This window comes from Daucus carota, chromosome 2, assembly GCF_001625215.2.
Source record: "Daucus carota subsp. sativus chromosome 2, DH1 v3.0, whole genome shotgun sequence".
In the NCBI taxonomy this organism is placed as follows: domain Eukaryota; kingdom Viridiplantae; phylum Streptophyta; class Magnoliopsida; order Apiales; family Apiaceae; genus Daucus; species Daucus carota.
The window spans coordinates 57,594,841-57,618,899 of record NC_030382.2 but is presented as its reverse complement, the minus strand read 5'-3'; the positions used below and the strand labels follow the sequence as shown (position 1 = coordinate 57,618,899).

At 31.8% G+C, this 24,059-nt stretch overlaps 6 protein-coding genes and 2 long non-coding RNA genes across 12 annotated transcripts; 5 read left to right on the top strand and 3 right to left on the bottom strand.

Moving 5' to 3' along the window:
• The first annotated feature begins 179 nt into the window (after positions 1-179).
• On the top strand, positions 180-881 carry LOC108207874 (14 kDa proline-rich protein DC2.15). Its single transcript, XM_017378303.2, has one exon. The coding sequence runs from the start codon at positions 229-231 to the stop codon at positions 697-699; it is 471 nt and encodes a 156-aa protein (XP_017233792.1). The 5' UTR covers positions 180-228; the 3' UTR covers positions 700-881.
• A 2,401-nt stretch (positions 882-3,282) lies between these two features.
• LOC108205949 (uncharacterized) lies at positions 3,283-5,252 on the top strand. Of its 3 annotated transcripts, XR_010289321.1 has the most exons (5): positions 3,283-3,445; positions 3,758-3,956; positions 4,061-4,229; positions 4,303-4,398; positions 4,973-5,252. It is a non-coding gene; the product is annotated as an uncharacterized LOC108205949 (long non-coding RNA). The 3 variants fall into 3 exon arrangements; XR_001804031.2 differs by having other exon boundaries at positions 3,284-3,445; positions 4,303-5,252; XR_001804030.2 differs by having other exon boundaries at positions 3,284-3,445; positions 4,061-5,252.
• Positions 5,253-6,135: 883 nt separating this feature from the next.
• LOC108207873 (14 kDa proline-rich protein DC2.15) lies at positions 6,136-6,809 on the bottom strand. The gene has a single exon (XM_017378302.2). It carries the CDS (start codon positions 6,701-6,703, stop codon positions 6,320-6,322), a length of 384 nt encoding a protein of 127 aa, XP_017233791.1. The 5' UTR covers positions 6,704-6,809; the 3' UTR covers positions 6,136-6,319.
• Positions 6,810-13,347: 6,538 nt separating this feature from the next.
• LOC135150872 (uncharacterized) lies at positions 13,348-15,474 on the top strand. 3 transcript variants are annotated; one of them, XR_010289319.1, is made up of 3 exons: positions 13,397-14,219; positions 15,119-15,191; positions 15,269-15,474. It is a non-coding gene; the product is annotated as an uncharacterized LOC135150872 (long non-coding RNA). The 3 variants fall into 3 exon arrangements; XR_010289320.1 differs by having other exon boundaries at positions 13,400-14,007; positions 14,120-14,219; positions 15,119-15,474; XR_010289318.1 differs by having other exon boundaries at positions 13,348-14,219; positions 15,119-15,474.
• Positions 15,475-15,699: 225 nt separating this feature from the next.
• Positions 15,700-16,650, bottom strand: LOC108206784 (14 kDa proline-rich protein DC2.15). Its single transcript, XM_017377191.2, has one exon. It carries the CDS (start codon positions 16,464-16,466, stop codon positions 16,083-16,085), a length of 384 nt encoding a protein of 127 aa, XP_017232680.1. The 5' UTR covers positions 16,467-16,650; the 3' UTR covers positions 15,700-16,082.
• Positions 16,651-17,279: 629 nt separating this feature from the next.
• On the top strand, positions 17,280-17,660 carry LOC108207872 (14 kDa proline-rich protein DC2.15). The gene has a single exon (XM_017378301.1). The coding sequence runs from the start codon at positions 17,280-17,282 to the stop codon at positions 17,658-17,660; it is 381 nt and encodes a 126-aa protein (XP_017233790.1).
• A 978-nt stretch (positions 17,661-18,638) lies between these two features.
• On the bottom strand, positions 18,639-19,323 carry LOC108207870 (14 kDa proline-rich protein DC2.15). The gene has a single exon (XM_017378300.2). It carries the CDS (start codon positions 19,219-19,221, stop codon positions 18,841-18,843), a length of 381 nt encoding a protein of 126 aa, XP_017233789.1. The 5' UTR covers positions 19,222-19,323; the 3' UTR covers positions 18,639-18,840.
• A 624-nt stretch (positions 19,324-19,947) lies between these two features.
• Positions 19,948-20,325, top strand: LOC108207869 (14 kDa proline-rich protein DC2.15). Its single transcript, XM_017378299.2, has one exon. It carries the CDS (start codon positions 19,948-19,950, stop codon positions 20,323-20,325), a length of 378 nt encoding a protein of 125 aa, XP_017233788.1.
• The last annotated feature ends 3,734 nt before the right edge of the window (positions 20,326-24,059 follow it).

Here is a 24,059-nt window from a genome sequence, read left to right as displayed (position 1 = left end):
TTATTCTTGATTAAGCAGTTAAACTATCATTCGTATGATTTGGTTATCGCAGTATTATGATTCGGTCCTTACATGCACCCAATTAAGACGTGCTTGGGACTTAATTCTAAATACATAGTTTCATGGTTCTCAGAAAACCCTATAAGTATGTGTTTTAACAAAAGTAGCTAGACACATCGGCAAGAAACATAAACAGTTCTTTCTCATATAGACAATTACTTCGTAGAAATGAATTCCAAGAACAATGTTGTAGCTACCTTTTTTCTGTCAGTTAGTATTCTCTTGTTTAGCCTGGGCATTGCCTGTGACACTACCCCCAGCCCTAATGTACCAAAGCCAACACCGATTTCCAAGCCGCCTCCTCCTCCGACTCCAACTTCCAAGCCAATTCCTTCTCCCACACCAATTCCTCGTACTCCCGCTTCAACTCCAGCTTATTCTACAGGAAAATGCCCTGATCCGCTGAAATTAGGAGTATGCGTGAATGTGCTGAATTTGGTTGATATCGTTGTTGGATCTCCGCCAACCCTTCCATGTTGCAGTCTCATCCAAGGCCTAGTTGATCTCGAGGCTGCTCTCTGTCTCTGCACTGCCATTAAGGCCAATGTCTTGGGAATAAACCTAAATGTTCCGGTTGCACTCAGCTTAGTTCTAAATAACTGTGGCAAGAAAGTACCAAACGGATTCCAGTGTTACTAATATCGTATAGTCGTCATGCATTACACCGGGTGTTTCATGATACTTCATTGTTATTTTGTTTATTTCAATTTTCTCGCTACGTATAACATAATTGTATTCATTATTTCATTCCTCATTGCTATATGGCAATGCAGTAATTTATGTTCATTATCGGAGTGATATTCTAAATTAATGTTTTCCCATGTTCCAAACAGCCAAACAGGTTCGAGTGTTTCTAATATCGTATAGACCCCGTGCATTTCACCGATTGTTTTATAACATTTTGGTATTATTATTCAAAGTCTTTTATTTCATGTTCAATTATCTCGCTACGTATAATTGTGTTCATTATTTCATTCCTCTTACTATATTGCCGGTAATTATTAAGGAATAAATTAAATGTTCTCTCACGGAGTGTGATTTACACAATATTTTGCAATGCGTTAATTTATATCTTATGCACATCATTTCCTGTGACAATTAAGCTGGATGTTTGTATGCACACAATTGTGTGTTTTGTCACGATTAGCCCTGCAGCGTTAAAAACTTAAAATTGTGATGAACATATATATGGGCAACCTTTACTTACGCCTTTTGAAGAGATCTGACAAATAAAATTCGTCCTCTAACAATATAAGGCTATTGCGAATGCCAACTTGATCCGACGGAGCTCCTTTCAGCATATAACATTTGACGCACAGAAACTACCACTACAAGAATTCCCGGAATTACCAACAAAATTTCCCAACGGAACTAATTCCGTTACAATTTCCCAACGGAATGCTGACCACTTTTTGTACAGGATGAGGTCAAACAGTCAGCAACAGATTACCAACGGTTCACCAACCAATATTTACCAACGAAATATTCCGTTGGGAAATGGAGGCGTTGTGACAGAATTCTCAACGGATTACCAACGGATAATTTAGCATCCGAATACCAACAGACTTGTTACAGATTAGCAACGGAATTTTCGTTGGTAACTTGGTGCTTTGTAGTCACCATTTCCGTTGGTAATGTCCGTTGTTAACTTGTTACGGATTACCAACGGAAAATTTAGCATCCGAATATTAACAAACTTGTTATGGATTAGCGACGGAATTTCCGTTGGTAACTTGATGCTTTGTAGTCATCATTTCCGTTGGTAATTTCTGTTGTTAACTTGTTACGGTTTACCAACGGAAAAATCTAGCATCTGAATACTAACAGACTTGTTATGGATTAACAACGGAATTTCTGTCGGTAACTTGATGCTTCGTTCCGTTGGTAATTCAGTTGCTAATTTGTCCAGAGTCAATATTTGTTCCGTTGGGAAGCCGTTGCTAAAATAGAGCAACCGTTGGAAATCTGTTGGTAAAGTAGATGAGTCATCTGATTCCGTTGGCAATCCGTCAGTATTATAAACATATTAGAAGTTTTTTTTTGGCACAAAATAAAAATAATTTTCATTAACCAGAACATAATACAGTTGGACAAACCCCAACTGACCATACATGTTGGAAAATAAATAACATACTAAAAACAATTTGATAATTTGTATTCTGATCGTTTGACATAGAATTCAAAAATTCTTAAAGCTGAAAACGAAATCAACGATCTTCCGAGCGATTCAAATTGCACCAACATCACACAAAGCAGCAACATTACAATTGACTTTATCACATAATAGACATTGTTAGAGCATTCAATTTTTTCTTTCTCTCTTCAGTTTCTAAACTTCTATCATCATAATTAAAACTCGCCCACTTGTTGAATCGTGTCAAGATGAGATACCTATACACTTAAACATGATTACTACAGAAGATATTCATACACGTCTAAATGATGACGAAGAAATAATAAATTTAGATGACTGTGAATGGTTGCGAGAAGAAGAAATAGAGTTTGATTCAAGATTCGGTAGAAATATGATCATCAAGAAGTGATGTTCACTCTGATTTCAATAATGATTCTTATAATTAGGTACATATTTATTTTAAATTTTATATATCTAAATACTGATATATTTTAAATTCGTTTAAAACAACTCCAACCATTTGCATCTGTTAGGTAAATCTCCCTAGCTCGCAACAAAAAATAAAAACTATAGATATTCTTCTCCTATTATCCAACACCAATGATACTCTCTTGTTAGGTATAATTTTACCTATCGAATTCTGAGATGTTATATTTGTTGAATAAGAAATCGTTTTTTATGCCACGTCTTCTATCCCTCTCGTCTTCTTTGCTTGCATTCTACAATTTAATAATTATATAATATGTATATATTACTTTTAATTTTATATTTATATTTAAATAAATTTCTTTAAAATTTTTTTATTAAATTAGTAAATTTTTTTATTGTTTGCGCTACAATATAGATTTTTTATGATAAATTATAAGTTTATAAGTCCTTGTAAATCTGGAAAATATTGTTTATAAGTTTTTTATGATAAATTATTATTTGAGAATATAGCCATTAAAACTTGATAATAGTAATTATTAATAATTATAGATATCTCCTTTCGAGATAGTCTTATGTAATTATTTTTTGATTATAAATTATTTATATATTAAAAATTTCAGGCACCGCCAAATCAAAAAAAGAGCGGCTTGAGGGAAAAAAAGAGCGGCATTGTGAAAAAATGCAGCACAAAGCGCGAGTTAGGGTTTTATTTGTCAAAAACTCTCTTTCTCAAACGGCAACAAAGCTCTCTCTGGTTGGCCATTTTGCTTTTGGTATTCTGCTTGCAAAGCTCTCCTTGTTCCTAATTGGGGTTTCAATTAGGTATTGTTACCTGAATTTTAGTTTTGCTTTTGGTTTACATGTATTGTTCCTAATTGAGAAGAATGCAATATTCAGATCTGGGATTTGTTCAGTGTTAGGTGCAAGGATCCATCTTTGTTTCGAATGCTATGCTAGTTTTGTTCAGTCTAATTGCTATTGTGAGATTGTTATCCATCTTTTAATTTACACATGTTCATCTTATTTAGCTAGTGTTTTTTATAACCAGGTTGTGTACTTGTGTTTATTTCTTGATCTTCCTGATAATTTGCTACTGCCAACTCATTAATCTTTCTACTATGTTTGATGATGTAGTTCAATATCTGACCAATGGTGATGAACTTAATAAAACCTGAAGCAGGAGGCACTGGAATCAGGAGCTTGTGCAATGTGGAAAGTGATCATATTTCGATGACCAAATGTGTCAAAAGACGTCGAAGATCTCCTTCACTTGCTCAAGTTGTTGAACCACAACATAGTTAGCCACTTTTTCACGCAAACTGCTAAATTCTTGGTATGATGTCATCTAATTAATATTTATTGATAGTAATGTCCATCTTCCAAGATAAAACTTTTAGTAAGATTATCCATAAACACGGTGGTCTACTGATAATACAGAGGAAGGAATTATCACCCCAGAAAGAGGCTAGTAATTCCATTAATGCCATGGAAGCCTCAAAACCTGTATATCCAAGGCTCATAAAAACAACTATTAAACAATTGAGCATCGAGGAGACGAAAGAAATAAGAAGACGAGGATTAGCTGTTCCCACCTTGACAAGACTTGGTACATAGACTCTGTGTTGTTCATATTGTTATTAATTCTAGCAGAGACTCATATACTTTTTGTTGAGATGTAGCAAGGAATGGCTACTATTACAGTCTTGTAGCTACGGTCTGTGATGCTTTTCTTGTGGAAGAGCTGATTCGTGTAGACTGTAAAGGCCTTGAAATGGGTAATTATGCCTTGCTCTTGTATTGTACTTTTGTCTTAGTTTTATTGCCTTTATTCATATATATATAACTAATTAATTCCAGTCTCCCCCCTCCTACCCTCAGAACCATCTCTGTCGATTTTTCGGTTTGGACCCTTTTGACTTTACAACACAATGTATCTTCCTATTTTTTATCTTCTTAATTATGGTTTCTGCTTGCTGGAGTATCTCAATATGGTTTGTTATGCACCAGTTAAGTTCTGTTCTAAGTCCATTTAGACGTGTCTCTACAGTTTTGTTTCATAAAAGTTTAACTAGTTCATCATTACTTGTTTTGCTTGGATCAGGGGTTTTGATATGCATTAGAATGGTCAGGGATTGTCCTTTGATTATTGTTCCTATTTCATGTCTTTTGCTCAAGAATGTTATAATAATTGTCCTTTGATATCTAAAATACTTATAAGAGCTTGTTGTACTCTGATTAGACGATTTGAGATCACTGGTCATTTGCTTTTGCTGGCCTTGTGCAAGATTATTGTTTATGATAACTTATTTGCCAGTTGATCCTAATAAGTCATCTGTGTACTGCACTTAGCCTCCTTCTTAGGTCAGGGTGTTTAAAGAACTAGCGGAGAAGAATTCGAATGACGAAGCCGCACACAAGGGAAGGTGATCAGAATTCAAATGAGAAGTCAAGAATTTGAAGAGATGAGAAAGTAGATGGAAGAAATGAAGAGCTGACTTGCAAATTAGATATTGTGTACGAGACAAGCTAGCTTTTTTATATGTTATGTATGAAGTATGTGTGACCTATGAATTATAACCTCGGATGTTTGGATATTGCTTTTGCTTTTAATTTATGACTTTTTCTTTTATTTAATGAAGCAATTTATTTTATTAATTGTATAATATAAGGATGTCAAAAAGATTTAAATGTATCCATAAAAATAAAAAAAAATTATATTTATATCTTTACCAACCGTTTACCAACAGAATGGAATTATAAATAATTAAAATTTAACCTTTATTAGGAAGCAAAATCTGTAGGCATTCTGTTGGTAAAGTGCTTTACCAATGGAATGTCATTTTGTTGCTAAAGTTTTTTGCCAACGGAATGTTGGTTGGCAATTTTTGTTGGCACATTACCAACGGTTTAATGTCCGTTGGCAAGTTACCAACGGAATATCCGTTGGTAGATTGGATTTCTCCGAAAGTCAACAGCCTCCCAATCTGTTGTTAATCCGTTGTAATATTACCATCGGAATACATATTCCGTTGGAAAAATTTTACCAACGAGGTTTTTAGTAACAGTTTTTTCCGTTGGTAATTCGGTTGGCATTTGGTTTTAGCAATGGGATTTCATGTTTACCAACGGGAAATTCCGTTGGGAATATCGGATTTTCTTGTAGTGTACTGACATATCTTTAGCTAGGTGTTGTTAGAAATATACTGAATTAAAAAGATTAAAAAAGAACTGCCATTTACCCCTGACAAAGAAGAAGAACTGACATTTATATAAAAATAGCGTATAAATAATAACAGGAATGAGTAATCATGAATTTAACTTCTTTAATTATGATGATGGACAATATATAAAAGCTACAGTACACATGTATATTTTCTTTTCAATGTAAACAATACATCATTGATGTACATGTGAACAATGAGGGCAGGAGACCTTTGTCTTTCGATTATGAATCAAAACCTGCATATAGTAAAAGGAATTACTGTAGCTAGTAGTTTAATTTATAACTGAAATTTATGGAAATAATTTTATTGAAACTCACGATCAGACCAAAGGAATAGCCCAAAATGGCACCTCAGAAGGAACCGAACAAAGGGAAACAAACAATACATTTCTTTTACAAATTGTAAACTTCAAATAAAAATTAATTAAGAATTTGATAAATTAGACATGTGTGTCAGACCACCCCGAATATGTCTAGTAACACTCAAAGCCACTTGGGACTTTCTTGCCACAGTTGTTAAGTACCAAGCTGAGTGCGATAGGAACATTTAAGTCAATTCCCAGAATGTTGGCTCTAATGGCGGTACATAGACAAAGAGCAGCTTCAAGATCGACGAGGCCTTCGATCAGACTGCAGCAGGGCAGCGTTGGAGGGGATCCAACAACCACATCAACCAGGTTAAGCAGATTGGCACATACTCCTAACTTCAACAGATCACATTTGCCTCCAGGATAATAAGACGGAGTTGCGGAACCAGGTAAATTAGGGACAGAGTCAGTGGCACTCACCACAGCAAAGAAGAGAATGTTGAGTGAGAGAAGAAGGGCTAATGAAGAAGTACTGTTCTTGCATTCCATTTTCAAAAACCTGGTTGGTAGTATCGCTCTAATTTGTCACTAGTAATTATGTTGCTCTGTGAAAGATGTGTTTATGTTTTGCTGATGGACTTCGTAGCTACCTGAATCGCATATTTATAAGGTTTTGAGAAATGCAGTGCGTACTGTTGTTCGGAGATCCTAGAAAGGTATTATGAATATACTTTATGTAATTAATTATTAGCTACAATAATTAAGGCAAGGTTAGCACGTCTATATGATGGTAAATTAGCAACTGTGATATACTAAAATCCCAGGAAACATTAGTGTAAGAATCAGGAGGAACATGTGCATTGTAAAATACGTACCATACAGAACATTAGTATTAGTCTTGATTTCGCAACTGCCTTTGAATGCATGCAGCAAATGTATGTATAATGATGCATAGACGTGCTGGGGAGTAGTGTGTTTCTTGGTTATTCAAATAGCCAGCTCAATATCCCTAATCTAATAAAGGTTTTATTTTTATAGTTGAAGAGACCACTGAAATGATCTTTGTACGATGTGTTCATGAGAATTTCTTAAGTTAGTACTTCAGAAATTATTTATGGAATTACATTATGTAAGGCCAACATCCTGATATTATATAGTCCGTAATCTACTTGATAAAATACTTATTCGAGCGGGACACGGTTTTAAACAGTTTAAAAAAAAAATTTAAGTGGTGCCTAAAATAATGGGTCTTAATAAATTTTAATTAATATATTTGAATTAAGGAGCATATGAAAGCAGGGCCTTAGAGTAACTTTTATTACAATTTTTTTTTTATTTTTAGAAAATTTTAAATATAATGTTATGAAATGAAATTAAAATTAAAGAAAAAACAAATGATAGTGACAGAGCATTGAAGGGGCAAAAAATTAATTTCGTATTATTTGATGATTAGAGAAAAATTAAATACATTTATCATCTTGATATATATTTTTAAAACATATTGAGTTCTTTTTAATCGTTGGACAAATATACGTCCAACGCTTTTTAACCCTATAATTATATGATTATACAAGTCTTTTTCCATTTCAATTTATATATGTTTTATATGCTAGTTTTATATTAAAAAAAGTTTAAATTTTTATAATTCTTGTATATTTACTCCTTTTTATATTAAATATATATTTAAATTAGAGAGGACACATAATACTTAACACATATGTTTTTTTTATTAAAGGACAATTTAGATGAAAATAAGTGAGTAATTTATAATAAACTACAATAAAATGAGTATATGCATAATTTATAGTTTGGTCAATGACTTACCCTGTACTTTGTCATATTTTGGAAAAAAAACAAATGGCAAAAATTAATATGTAATTTCTTATATTTAGTAGGTTATATTAAAAGACAAACACATATTGAAACAGAATAATAATATCATTTAACTACCAAAGGACAAATAGAAATATGAATAATATGATTTGAATTTTAGTGTAAAAGACAAAAAAAAAAAAGAAGAAATAAACTATCATCATTAATACATATTAATATATGAAATAATTAATCAGTTACTAACATTCAATCAAATTTCAACACATTCTCTCATAAAACAACATGGACGTCCAATATTATTATACCACTAATAAAATGTTATTAAAATTCAAATAATTTATAATTAATTTAAAATTATATAGTTGCACATTATTTGCACAAATTTATCACATTATGTATGTTACTTATAGTCACTTGCAAGAAAAACAATATTTTTGTTTTCAGTTTTAATTACCTCTAAGAACGCAAACCTACATCTAATTTAGAGTTAAATAAATTAGAAATTTATCATTTATTATATTTTATTTTAATGTATAATGTGTGAACCAGTTACCAGATTCAGCCTCATTTCATAGCTAAATTATGATTTTTTGCAGGTGACTTGATTTATTTTGGGAATGTGTGAATACTTATCAGTAACACCAACTCAAAATAAAAAATCACAGTATGAATACTCACTTTTGATGCTTTTAAGTCGAATATTCATATTACATAATTTTTTACCGTTTCACAACATTAAAAGTCAAGTCCACCATAATTATAATGTTCAATATCAAAATAATAACAGATAAAAAAAATTAATATACACATATATATTATTTACCGTTTCACTCCTGTATAAGAATTATTTCTGTCATACTTAAATATGTCGAAGCCGGCAAGACTTATTTCCATAAACTCGATACATTCCATATCGATTCTGTAACATTCATCGTGAATCAAGAGCAAGTACATACTGTAATCATCATAATCATAATTATCAATGTCGCCCAACTCAAAGGAACTTGGAGCTACTGTTAAAAACATCGTCAATGCAGTAAGTGATCTTTTTTCGAGACAAGCTACGCAATAATAATAGAGTTTCATGACCAAGAACCATCGTCAATGCAGTAAGTGATCTTTTTTCGAGACAAGCTACACAATAATAATAGAGGTTCATGACCAAGAACCAACATTCCATTAAAATTTGGAGTTCCTGCAAATTATTGTCATGGAACACAAAAGTCTCTACACCTAGAAAGTCAAATGACTAGTTAATAATATTATCTTAACTTACTGGAAACTGACAATTATCTTCCTTTGTAGTGTCATTAAATTTTGGACTGAAAGATCATTATGTACTTAACAACTTTGTCAGTACTTGAATAGCCTGGGTTGTAGTAGTATCTTTTATGAGTAATTAACAGTTTGCATCCCCTAACTTAGGTGGTTTTTGCGATATGGTAACGTATTTATATTGTTGGCACTATGCCCCCCTCAGCTTATAAAAGTTAAACAAATTACAGCCCAGCGTGCTCTCTCCGTCAAAAGATGACGGACAACGTTATTGACCAGTGATGTAGCGTCTGTTGTAAGAATGTAATCTAATAAAAAAACAAATAACTTGCTTGATTGATCATTCCCCCGCCCAACATCATCCCTTCAACTCCCCACTACAAGAAAAACCGGGTATTTTTGACCAGCTTATTATTTTTGACCTCTAGCAGTCAAATTTAAGGTCAACTTCGTATGATATCAAGTCAAAGTTAAAATTGACCGACTATTTTTGACCGCTTTCATATTTGACCAAAAACGGTCAAATTTAGCACCGGTCAAATTTATTCGGTCATATTTAGTATGCGGGTCCCTCAAAAAATAGGAGGGAAAATTCCCTCCAAAAAAATTAGGGCTGACGTCATTAACTTTGACGGCCTTCGGTCAAAAATGAAGTCAGTCAAATTTAACTTTTGGCGGCAAAATTTCTCGCTTGAAGTGGTGGAAATTTTTTAAATATTAATTGACTAATTTCGGTCAAATTTCTGTCAAATTTATCTTTCCCATATCTAATTACTTTCATTACATGTTAAAATTTATTTGGTTTAAAATTAAAATATTTGTAAATTTTTAAATATGAATAGAAATATATTTATTTTGTGTGAAATAATTTAAAAAATTTAAAATTTTACTTGCATGACTTTGTAAAAGAAATATCCAATAAGAAGTACTACTCCTTAAAATGCGATTCATTCCTAATTAATATAATAATTTTTCGAAATAATTTAATCAACGATCGAACCGTACGAATGTTAACATATATTAATTATTAAAATGTTTTTTTCAACAATCCAACTTTACGAATGTTATGATATATTGGTTTTAGTCATGCGAAAAAATAATTAAAAGATTTGAAATTTGACTTGCATGACTTTATAAGAAAAATCCAATAAGAAGTACTATTCCTTAAAATGAGATTCATTCCTGATTAACGAAATAAATTATTAAAATTATTTTTTCAACGAACCAACTTTACGGATGTTATGATATATTAATTTTAGTCATGTGAAAAAATAATTAAAAGATTTGAAATTTGACTTGCATTACTTATTTAGCTTGCTGTCTACATTACTTATTTAGCTTGCTGTGACGAATAAGATTTGTTGTGATGGAGAAGATGAGCCACAGGGGTTGTACATAAAAATTGTTGGCTTTGTATTAACTGTATGGTACTGTATTATATATTCTATACATGAATTGCCCACTTTACCTTTGCACAATAACGTCAACCGTTACTGTCTTAACGAAGAGAGCACACTGGGTTGTAGTTTGTTTAACTTTTATAAGCTAAGGGGGGCATAGTGCCAACATTATAAATACGTTACCAAATCGCAAAAACCACCTAAATTAGGGGATGCAAACTGTTAATTACTCTATCTTTTATTTCTTGCATTACCTTCAAACCACACCAAGGAGCTGGCGATATCCACACCTAGATATTGTGCAGCACGCGGTACTGCAATATACAATTTGATAAAGTAGACGTATGTAGTGGTGGCCTAATACATTGAAACTGTTCTGAAGAACTTGGAATCTTTTAAAGAAATTTGTATAATCTTTTTAAGAAAATTTTGAAAATTTTCATTTTCGAATAACGGGACAGGAGAGCGATGCAATAATTTGAGGGACAAGTTGTTTGATTTTTTTTGCAACTTTAGCATTAGTTGATGAAGTTAAAGTTGTAGGACACATGAGTAATATTACTAATAACCCTATACCGGTTGAAAGTGGGAGAAATACTGGTTGAAAGTCGGAGAAATACAAATGACCTATACTATGAACATTTCACATATTTATAAGTATAACTGGAAGAAAGTATGGTCATAAAAAAATAGGAAGTTTTATATGGCGTGCATGTCAAGAATGTCTTCCAATCGTAACAATTCAACTATTCTTATGACATTGAGAATATCAAGTAGGATTTTATCAATTTTAATTTTGAAAAACTTCTTTTCAGTAATGCATCGGTAACCGAAAATTTGGACTTTTTTAATTTTGGACTACTTTTGAAGCCCTCCCAGAGTTCCTTTTTGATAGATAAAATTGTAAGACTATTCAATCGTTCGTGTGATATTGAGAATCTCAAGTAGGTTTTTATTAACTTTGAATTTAAAAAACTTCTTTTTGCTGATGCAACGGTAACTGAAACTTTGGATCCTTTATAATTTATTATCAATCAATTTTACTATTTTCTATCTTGACAAAAAAGATATATTATAATTATATAACAATAAAAATTTGTGATCCCTGTAGGTATGGACCATGGGTCATTGCCCCTTTAATAAGGGTATAACAACTTGTAAAAACATTGAAATTATGAAATTTCTAAAAACTAACTTTAACATTATGAAGCACCTATATTAAAAATATACTTTAACATTTGAAAATTAGTGCCGTAAAAATTTACAAATTCAAATTTATTATGAGCATCAGATAGCAAAATAAATCTGGTTCATTTTTTCATTCAATCCCAAAGTGAGTAATACTTATATATAAAAAAATATAAGAGCGTAAAATTATTTAGATATCCCATAATATTTGTTTTATAACTCACTCGGTGTAATTCACATTACTTATTTTTACGCATCGTGATACTTAATCGTAATACTTAATCATATGCATATTTATATATCTTGCTTAACACTATGTTTTACTAATAATTAATTATCAGTTGGATAATATATCGATTATTCAGTCGAACATTCATTATTTTATTATTGTTTTAACCATCAAATAGAAGAAGTTTATTTGCAATTAACAACATAATAACTTTTTCGACAATTTATACTATGATTATTTCTTCTTCTTTTCATTTATTAGATTTGCTAATCTAAAATTTAAGCGACTCGACAAATTACTCAGACCACAATATGAGTTAATTTTACATTACTAACTCGATGGGAGTCTAACTCGGGTCAAACTCGACATAACTCGGATAAAATGTAAGCCAGTTCAGATTCGAAACACATAAAAAATGAAAAAATAAATTAAAAGCTAAATATTCAATATTATAAAATAATATGCTTAATACATATAGAGTTTAATATAATATTTATGACATGGAATGCCTATAATCTATCATGTGTGTTAATAATTTACCTTCCAAAATTAATTTGTCTGATACATCTCATTTTTTTATCCGAATATTAATTATGGACACTTTCTAATTATTACTCGATAGACTAGCTAAACATCATGTTACTAAATGAGTTCTCTGCACGGTGGTCCTCTGACAATATATGCATGCTTTATTACTATTAATTTTTTATTTATGTTACTATTTGTACAAGAATTGTACGTGTCCGTGTTAAAAAAAATTCAAATAATAAATATGATCAGTCTAAAATTTCATTATGCTATCTAATTGATTAAAATTAATTTTAAAATAAAAAAAATTAATTTGTTAACGGAATATGATAAATATTAATTGACTGATTAAATGAATAGTATATTATAATAAAAGACATATAAATAATATTTATTTATTTTCAAATAATTTTTAATTTATCGGGAAAAAATTTCAACCATCCCTGTGACTCACTGAACATCAAAGTCAATGAATAATGAATATTATCGGTTTAAAATTTAGGAATTATTTCTAGTTGGTTCTAAATAATTTTCTATTTTTTGACTGGTTAAATGAATCTAGCTAAAATTTAATAAAAAGAATGTAAGAGAAAGAATATTTTTGTTGTAAAATCTACAAATAGTTTCTGATTGATACTAAAATAATTTATTTTTTTTATTGGCTAACTGAAGACCCGAATAATTCGGATATAAAGGATAAGTAGATATATCATATAATAAAATAAAAAATAATAAAAATAATTTTCTAATCCGGATTGGGTTCTTAATCATACAAATCCATTTCGGATACCTAATTGATGTTGATTGGTTTGCAGGTATATATATACCCCATCTGTTAATCGTTCCATAATATATACTCGTAGAGAGATTAGAGGGAAATCGGGCGGTGATGAATAGCAGGAGAGTAACATTGTTTTTACTACTGGTTGTCGCATGTTATGTCCATCAAGGAATAGCTTCTCTCTCTGACGCTGACCGTAAGGTGGATGAGACACAGATAGTTTACGATGAAAGCATCCATGCTTTCATCCATGAACCATTGGATTCAGAGATGACCGAGGATAAATTGCCAATCGAATATTGGATTGGTCTACCGGACAGACCTGTTCGCTGGGATGATATTGACTCATACTTCATATGGAGAGTTAATCAGACCAAAAATTTTCTATTGTTTTCAAGATTTGATCAATAACTCTTTTATTATAAGTATTAAATTTGTGGATTCTGATAAAGAAAACATATTTAAGTTCGTATTAATGATAAAAAAGAATTGTTTCTTCTTTGTATTTATCTCTATTGTTCAATATGTGCTGCGAACTTGCAGTTCTGGCTTTATTACATTATATGCTTTTGCTTACTTGAGGGAGGAAGTTGTGAATGGGTGGATTATTAGCATGGAGGTATATCTTGTTTCAGATTGATTTTTGTCAAAAAACATTGTAACGATATTGTGGCTCTCTCTTGATTTATTGTGAGTTAGCCTTTCTGACAAACAAACAATTGGTACCAAAGGTGATTTTTCGTTCAGACTTTTTGTCGAGCGGATGGTGTGCACTCCTGTCTGTGTACAATGCAGCTTCATTGGCGTTTATCGGTGTCTGCATTTGATGAGGTTTGTTGTAATTTTTTTTGAAATTTTGATGTATGCATGTGTGGTTGTGTAAAGTGATAGACAAAAGTAGGGTGTAGGAGGTCATTGGTTTATCTATTTTCGGAAGACAATGTGAATGCAAGAATGCAATTTTTATCAGTGGTCAGGCTTTGTGTATATGAAAGTGGGTTCAAGCCAATTTTTGAAATTCAGTCAGTATGTTGCCATACCATGCCATCCCAAGTTCTGCTCTGTGACTTCTGTCTAAATTATCAGCAATTGGCATAGCTGGGAATTGAGAGTACAAGCTTAGGGGGATGGTCGAATAAGGTCTTTACTTGTTTAAATGCATTCTGTAAAAATTAACCAAAACTGCAATTTTTAATTTCAACCAAATTCTGAAAACTTTGTTTCGGTGATATGGCCAGTTACTTTGGCTGGAGTTCCACTGACATGTAGTAGACTATCTTTTATGTTACTTTCCCCAATTTAAAAGAGATTAAGTTCTTTTACCTGTACAAAAGATCAGCGAATCAAAAAGAACTTATTTTTTCTTATCATTATAATTACTTGGGGTTTCGGGTACGGTAACACATCTTTCACCATTAGAGTATAAGAATAAAAAGCAATAACAAGTCAATGCATCAATAGTTTGATCTGGGTTAATTATAGACGTGTATTTTGCGTATGACGTGCACTCTATCACATATTTACATGTACAAATCACAGTCTTTTCTTGAGAGACATTAAATTGGTAAAATTCTATGAGTCACTTATCCTGCCATAAAATACCCAACACTGGTAATAACTGAGAGGATGTATCATAAATTTTACAAGTACTTCTATAATTTACTATTGTCAGGTTATTAAATGTTCTTTTGAACGATAAGCTTGCTTACGTTGTCTGAATTCATATGCAGCTATATGCTCGGAGAAACGTATATTGAAGAATACAATGATCGTGTGATGGCTGTTGTACGTTGTGAAGCTCAGGTATGCTTCACTGTTCTCAAGTTATGCAGATGTTTAACTAGAACTCAAGATTTGAAATTGTTTGCTATTTATATTAGGTTGAAGATTGCAATTCTCATTATTCTGATAGTCAGAAGATTGATGGTAGGAAGCTTTAAATTACCATTATAAAAGTCAAACAAGACAAATAAATTGGGACGGAGGGGGTATATCTTAAATAGGGCTATAATCGATATTTCACATGCAATTTCTTTGAAAACTTTTGTCCTTGGTTGCAATTGTTATTTTTTTTTTGTTTTGTTTTTGAACTCAGGTTGCAATATAATATATATAAGTAAACTAGATAGATAAGTAGATAAGTAGATTTGCTTACTGTATTCATGTGGTTCACACTGTGTAAGACCACGTACGACAATCTTATTTCCTGAGTCTTATTGTACAATGCTTGGGTGATGATAAATGATGCTATTGCCAGCAATGATAGATACAGTGAACAATGTACATCTTTCATATCCTGGCACATATATTCGACCGGATAATAGAATAATGATTTGTCAGTCATGGGGCTCAAATTGGATTCTGGCGAGGTGTAAGATGGTTAATTGTTATTTAAACAATATGAGCTTTGGATACAGTTGTCACTTGATGAGTGAAACCTTCACATTAGTAAAAGGTAGTGAAACGATTAGTTTTTTACTTAGAATTATGAACTTAAATTTTGTTGGAACTCAAACTCAGACCAAAGTAATAACCCGATGGCACCTCACAAGAACCCAAACAAAGGGAGTTGATGAGATGCCTCAATGGGAAACAAACGAACAAACCATACATTTCGTTTACAAACCATAAACATCAAATAAAAAATTTAAAGAGAATAAATTAAACATGCTTATCAGACTCCAAGAAGATGTTCTAGTAACACTCAAAGCCACTTGGAACTTCCTTGCCGCAGTTATTAAGAACCAAGCTTAGTGCGATAGGAACATTTAAGTCAATTCCCAATATGTTGGCTCTAATGGCAGTACATAGACAAAGAGCAGCTTCAAGATCGACAAGGCCTTCAATGAGGCTGCAGCATGGCAGCGTTGGAGGGGATCCAACAACGACATCAACCAGGTTAAGCACATTGGCACACACTCCTAACTTCAATAGATCACATTTGCCTCCAGAATAATAGGACGAAGTTGTAGAACCAGGTAATTTAGGGACAGGGTCAGTGGCAGTGACCACAGCAAAGAAGAGAAGGTTAAGTGAGAGAAGAAGGGCTAATGAAGAAGTACTGTTCTTGCATTCCATTTTCAGAAACCTGGTTGGGTAATGTCGCTCTAAGTCGTTTCTAGTAATTATGTTGCTCTGTGAAAGATGTGTTTGTGTCTTTGCTGATGGACTTCGTAGCTAAATTGAATTGCATATTTATAAGGTTTTAAAAAATGTAGAATATTTGCATACTGTGGTTTGTAAATCCAAGAAGGTATTATAAATATAGCTATGTGATTAGTATCTACGATAATTAAGGCAAGGTTAGCACGTCTTATATGATCTTTAGCAACTGTAAATCTGTAATATACAAAAATCCCGGAAAGTATTAGTTTAAGAAACAGGAGGAACATGTGCATATATATAATTAGATAACTACATGCAGAAGATTGATATTAATCATAATATTGGCACTCTCTCTTCAAATACATGCAGCGAATGTATAATACATGGACGTGCTGGGGACTATAGGCTGTTTCTTAATCATTCATTAAGTAATAGCCAGCTCAATATCCCTGAAACTAAAAAAGAAATGGTAATATTTCTATAGTTCTAGACAACTGAATTGATCTTTGTGTAATGTGTCAAGGAATTTCTTAAGCTAGAGAGGATTTATGATATATCAATGCACATGTCCCTCATGTTTCTATTATACTTACTATTACTTAGACGTGCCAACGTTATCCGGCCGGGCTTTCTTGCTTGGAAGACTCTAGTAAGGAAGACCATAAAGACTATAAATATGTGTTTCATCCTAACTACAAGATCCATCAGCAGAACACATACACTAATCCTTTTCTACAAATTTAATTACCAGAACCTGATAAAAGAAACATCAACCAGATTTCGGAAATGGAATCCAAGAACACTTCTTCATTAACCCTTCTTCTCTCACTCAACCTTCTCTTCTTTGCTGTGGTCAGTGCCACTGACTCTGTCCCTAATCTACCGGATTCCGCAACTTCGTCTTATTATTCTGGAGGTAAATGTGATCTATTGAAGTTAGGAGTGTGTGCCAATGTGCTTAACTTGGTTGATGTTGTGGTGGGATCACCTCCAACGCTACCATGCTGCAGTCTCATTGAAGGTCTTGTCGATCTTGAAGCTGCTCTTTGCTTGTGTACGGCCATCAGAGCCAATATTTTGGGAATTGACTTGAATATGCCTGTTGCACTCAGTTTAGTTCTTAATAATTGCGGGAAGGAAGTCCCGTCCGGCTTTGAATGTTACTAAGATAGTTCTCTGCACGGTGATCCTCCGGCAATATATGCATTCTTTATTATTATTATTTTATTATACAACTGTTTGTAAAAGATTTGTACGTACTGGGTGCGTGATCTATTATAATCGAAGTACTCTTCTCCCTGTATTTACGAAGTTCAATCCTGTTAATTTTTAATTTGTTAGAATTAATATGGTCTGGATATCAAATTAAAGACGTCGATCGATCAGGTAAAACAAGTCGAAATATAATTGAATGTCATGCCATTCCATTTAACAGCGATCCAGCCCAAGTTTCTTAAAGATTTCTGGGATCATTTTTAATCAAATAATATTTTTTTTAATTAAAACTAGATAAAATATATTCCAAATGAAAATATAAAGAATATTCACTCTAACGATACAATTTTTAATTAAAATTAAAACAAGATTTGATATTATAAATAAAAATACGAGCGAATACTATACGTAAAAAAGAATACCGACTCCGATGGATTGTTTTCTCAACTCAATTGATTGATAAAATCTATCTCGAATCTTCAGGATAGTGAACTGTTTTGAAGAAATTATGTAGTTTATTTAAACCCAAAATAATTATAATATATTCTATTTTAAATAGAGTCAGTAATTATCGTCCGGAGCAAATCAACAAATTATTTAAATTTATTATTTTAGTATTATTGTAGCCAACTTGCGACAACGTCAATGTTATTCTTACAACGCCAGAAAAGATGTTCTTATCAAACATTCAAACCATGTTTTCTTACTCCAATACTCCGGTGTTTGGGTTTTGCGGTTAGAAACTGAACTAAACTTTACTATTTCTTTTTTTTTTTTGGTAAGAAAACTTTACAATTTCTAGTTACAAACGTAAACAACAAAATGTTCGCATATAAAAAATGAGCGTAGGAGGTAGTTGTCTCTTAATGACTAAAACCTTCACTTTAGTAAGAGGAAGTGATCAAACGATTAGTTTTTTACTCGGAATCATGAATTTAAATTTTGTTGGAACTCAAACTCAACCAAAGGAATAACCCAAAATGGCACCTCAAAAGGACCCGAACAAAGGGAATTGATGAGATGCCCTCAATGGGAAACAAACCATACATTTTGTTTACAAACGGTAAACATCAAATAAAAATTATAAAGATAAAAAAATTAAACATGCTTATCAGACCACCAAGAAGATGTTCTAGTAACATTCAAAGCCACTCGGGACTTTCTTGCCGCAGTTATTAAGAACCAAGCTGAGTGCGATAGGAACATTTAAGTCAATTCCCAGAATGTTGGCTCTAATGGCGGTACATAGACAAAGAGTCGCTTCAAGATCGACAAGGCCTTCGATGAGACTGCAGCATGGCAGCGTTGGAGGGGATCCGACAACCACATCAACCAGGTTAAGCACATTGGCACATACTCCTAACTTCAAGAGATCACATTTGCCTCCAGAATAATAAGACGAAGTTGCGGAACCAGGTAATTTAGGGACAGGGTCAGTGGCAGTGACCACAGCAAAGAAGAGAAGGTTAAGTGAGAGAAGAAGGGCTAATGAAGCAGTGTTCTTGAATTCCATTTTCAAAAATCTGGTTGGTATTGCTCTAATTCGTTTATAAGTAGTTATGTTTCTCTGTGAGAGAGTGTTTATGTTTTTGCAGATGGGCTTCGTAGCTAACTTGAAGCGCATATATATAAGGCTTCGAGAAATGAAAGTATCTACAAGACAAGGTTAGCACGTCCCAGAAAATATCCTAAAATCCCAGGAAGCATTAGTTTAAGATTCAGGAGGAACATGTGCATTGTAAAACACGGACCATGCAGAAGATTGATATTAATCATGAACTGCGAATCCGTCTTTAAATGCCTGCGGCGAATGTATAACACATAGACGTGCTAGGGACTCGGGTGTTTCTTGATTATTCGAATAGCCATCACAAGATTTCTAAAACTAAAAAAAGGTAATTTTTATATAGTTCTAGACAGCTAAAAAGATCTTTGTGTGATGTGTTTAGGAATTTCCTTAGCTAGCTAGAGACGATTCAAGACATCTCAATCCACATGTCCCTCATGTTTATTAAACTTTTCTCTTCGTAAGATTTAATTATAATTATTGCGTTATACTTGCTATTTCTTAGACGTGGTAGCGTTATACACAGTTCGGCTTTCTAGCTTGCTAGGAAGTTTATAAAGACTATAAATATAAGTTTCATCTCAACTACAAGATCCATCAGCAGAAAACATACAGTCCTCTTGCACTATAATCACCCGAAGCAAATAAAAAAACATCAACCAGATTTCGGAAATGGAATCCAAGAACACTGCTTCATTTGCCCTTCTTCTCTCACTTAACCTCCTCTTTGCAGTGGTCAGTGCCACTAGCCCTATCCCTGAGATTCCTGGCTCCGCAACTTCGACGTATTATTCTGGGGGTAAATGTGATCTATTGAAGTTAGGAGTATGTGCTAATGTGCTTAACTTGGTTGATGTTGTGGTGGGATCACCTCCAACGCTGCCATGCTGCAGTCTCATCGAAGGCCTTGTCGATCTCGAAGCTGCTCTTTGCTTGTGTACTGCCATTAGAGCTAATATTTTGGGAATCGACTTGAATGTTCCTGTTGCACTCAGTTTGGTTCTTAACAATTGCGGCAAGAAAGTCCCGTCTGGCTTTGAATGTTACTAAATTATTTCTGTGCATGCTGATTCTCGGGCGGCCAGCGACGGATGCTTGCTATATTTATTTAATTTTATATTACTATTCTATTTCTACTGTGTGTAAAAGAATTGGACTGGGTGTCTGTTTTCAATTTTAATCAAGTCTCTAATGAATTTACAAAGTTCAATCCTGTGATTTTTTTTAAATTGTTAGAATATAATCTGGATATCAAATTAAATTGATCGATCGGGTGAGAGAAGTCGAAATATATTAATGAAGTTGAATTTCATGTCTTTCTTAACGTACTACATCTAATTTTATCACCGATCCAATGGTCTTAAAGAATTTCTTACGGCGTACTTTATTTTTTACCGTAATTGTTTGGGTGTTGCGGAGCTAGTAACAAATGCTAAGTTCACTTTCAATGCAACTCAACTACGACAATAAACAAAAATTAAAACATGTGTTAAAGTACTAGAAGTATATCCTAATTGCATGAAGTGGCGTGTTTTTTCGGATTTAAGCCACGTGTTTATAGATTTCGAATGTAAAAATATATATGTGCAATAAATTAGAAGTTAATTTTAAGTAAAAGCACATTTGAAATCATATGTTGGTCAAACATATTTTATTCAGCAATACATATTATCTGATTTCACAATGAAATGCAAATTATCATGCTTCATTATATTTTAATCGTTTATAAAAATTATGTACATAAATTATATTAAACTATTTTATAATGTAAATCACTATTTTATTAGTTCTAGATCGTCAACACATGTTCAGGTTTCATTCTGTTTTGCAGGGTGAAGAACAAGAGACAGCTTTTTTCAGGTCAATTCATAAAATATTTATTTTTTGCTAAATTGTCAATTCATAATTGAAGACGAAGTAGATTAACTGATTAATTAATTCAGAAAGTATTGTAGTATGGGCCTGGTGTTATGGGCCTGCTTCCCTCTCTTACTTCTCGTTGGCTTTATATTTAATGCTCAGTCGCTCCTGATGAAAAATCGATTTGGGCTGGATGGGTACTTCCTTGACATGATGATTGGGCTCATATTAATTTGTCCCCGAGTAGTAACGTCTTTCCAAAACCGGGGTGATTTTTAACTTTTATAACAGGAATGTTTGGCAGGCAATTTTTATAAAAAATAAATTTTATCCGAGAGAAATAATATAATTACATAATTAATGTTTATATAATATTTTTTCATAAATAAATACACAATTACATAATTTTTCAGAAAAAAGTAACTTATTTCAAATATATATATTAAACCAAACCTGCAGACTTTTATGTAAGTTCAACGATATATCAACTCAAATATATTTTGATCGCATATAAAAAAGATCTGAAAATAATTAATCTAATCGGTTGGATTATGTATTAATCTAAAATTTAACTTATAAAATGAAAATCAATTTAAATAATAAAAAAATATATTTGAACTGAAATAATCTAATATAATTGGAATGCATCGAGTATATATGATAACAGAAAATTGATATACATCAAATAGTCCGATTCAAAAAAATAAATTAAAATTATATTATTATATCTTTTTTCTACACTTCGTATAAGAAGCAAGTGATAACTATGAGCCGGACCGACTCTCTCACAAAACTCTTGAAACACTCGTCATTAATTTCGATTCACCCGGTTTTGGATGAGAATAGTTCATAATCCTTTACTGCTTACTGGGAATGGGAATAGTATGGTATAAATTTGAATGGTTTTAATTATATTATCTTCTTTTATAATGATGGACCTCCTGCATTTATAATAAGCACATCAATCAAAATCATCCACATCCATAGATTTTAATGCTTAACATGTGGTCATGAGCACTGGACAAACTCTTTCATTTAATGTAAGTCGACTTCTAAATTTATGATTGAAAAATTGGTTATTTTTTTATCGTGAAAATCTGGTAAAAAAAGGTATAATTTCAATCATAAACGATCGAAAATAATTACATTCAGCCTTTTCGTTACTTGTCAAAATTAAGCAAAGTCAAAAATAAATAAATGATCATCCAAAATTAGGAAAAAATTAAAATTAAATATAAAAAAAAATTCTGTGGTCGAAATAACAATTTTTCCTGTCGTGATCAATCTTATTCAGAATAATTATTATCGACATGTATTTGAGGTTAATTCGTATTTTATTCTAAAAACATTTTAGGGAGAGGTCGCAATTTACAAATTTAGAAAACATGAATTTTACATATTTTCAATAAAAATTCAACAAATTAAGTACTAAGGTATTATCATCCACTTCTTGCTCAAGTGCTCTAAACCATTCACCAACATTATGAATATAATATTATTATTATTCTGCGACGTGGACAAGAGTGTGTCAAACAGGTTAAGGATCGATAATAATGATTCTAATCTTCAAAATCTTAATTAATGCGACTGCACGACCCCTTCGTATAAATTAAGACTAAGCTATTCTACTGACACCGTCATTTTGTACAATATTATTTTCAGTTCTCACATAGCTACTAAACACTCCTACAAATTACAATGGCAGCAATAATGCAATTAAAAATATATATTTGAGCTGCGAAGGGGCAATTAGTACTTCAAGTCATACATACAGCTAGGAAAAACAAAAAGATGTCAATGTAATACGTATTATGAATGTGTTGGAAAGACTTAAGTATGATTTATATATAATCACATTAAGAAGTATATTATATGTTTAATCAAAAAAAGAAGTATATTATATGTAAAATTACAATTTTTGATTTAAATAAAAGAAATGTATATATACTTCTTTACCACAACCACATACGTTATAAGCTGTGAGGAGTAATTGTCCTGAATTTAAATTCTCTTATAAATATATATATTATTTTTATTTAGGATGTTTTGTGAATGTATGAAATGTATAAAATATATATACTATGTAGGGTTGGTCACTGTGCCAAATTATTTATATTTTTGAAAATATTTATAAAAATATTAATTTTTTAGAAAATATTTATAAAATTATGACCTGCAACCAGATGCAATTTTAGTTAATTGACCCAACGGGTTTGCAAGTATGATTGCATGTGGTTGCAAGTACACGTGATTGCAACGAGTTGCATACAGTATTTTTGCGGATATTTTCAAACGTTTGGTATTTTTACAAAATATTTAAAAAAGATGCAATATTTTTGCAAAAATATTTTGAATTTAGATATTTATAGGAAAATTCCTGAGAAGTATTATCAGTGTGTCATTTATTGCTCTTATACATAAAAATGATTTTTTATCTTAAAATATGATACTTGTTGAAAACTTTCATTTGTTCTCCGATATTTTAAATATAGAGTTTGAATTGTTGTTGAATTATAGGGTTAATTATCTAGTTGGTCATTGAAATGGGATTAATGTATGGTCACTCAACTGGAAACGGTATCAAGATCACTAAAGTCACCATAAATATCAAACAAGTACCTTGAAATATGAGTTCAATCAGTAAAATAATTATCTATAAAGTTTTACACATTATTTTTGAATGTTACCATAACCAAGTAAAATATTATGACTTATGGTATTTATGATAATATATTTAAAATTTATCAAGTTTATTTATTATTTATTTTTAATTAAAACAAAAAAATAGTTATATAATGAAAAATATATAATAAATAAACTTGATAAAATCTAAATATATTATCTTAAATACTAGAAATCATAACCTTTTAGTTGATTGTGGTAACATTTAAAAATAATGAGTATAACTTTATAAATAATATCTT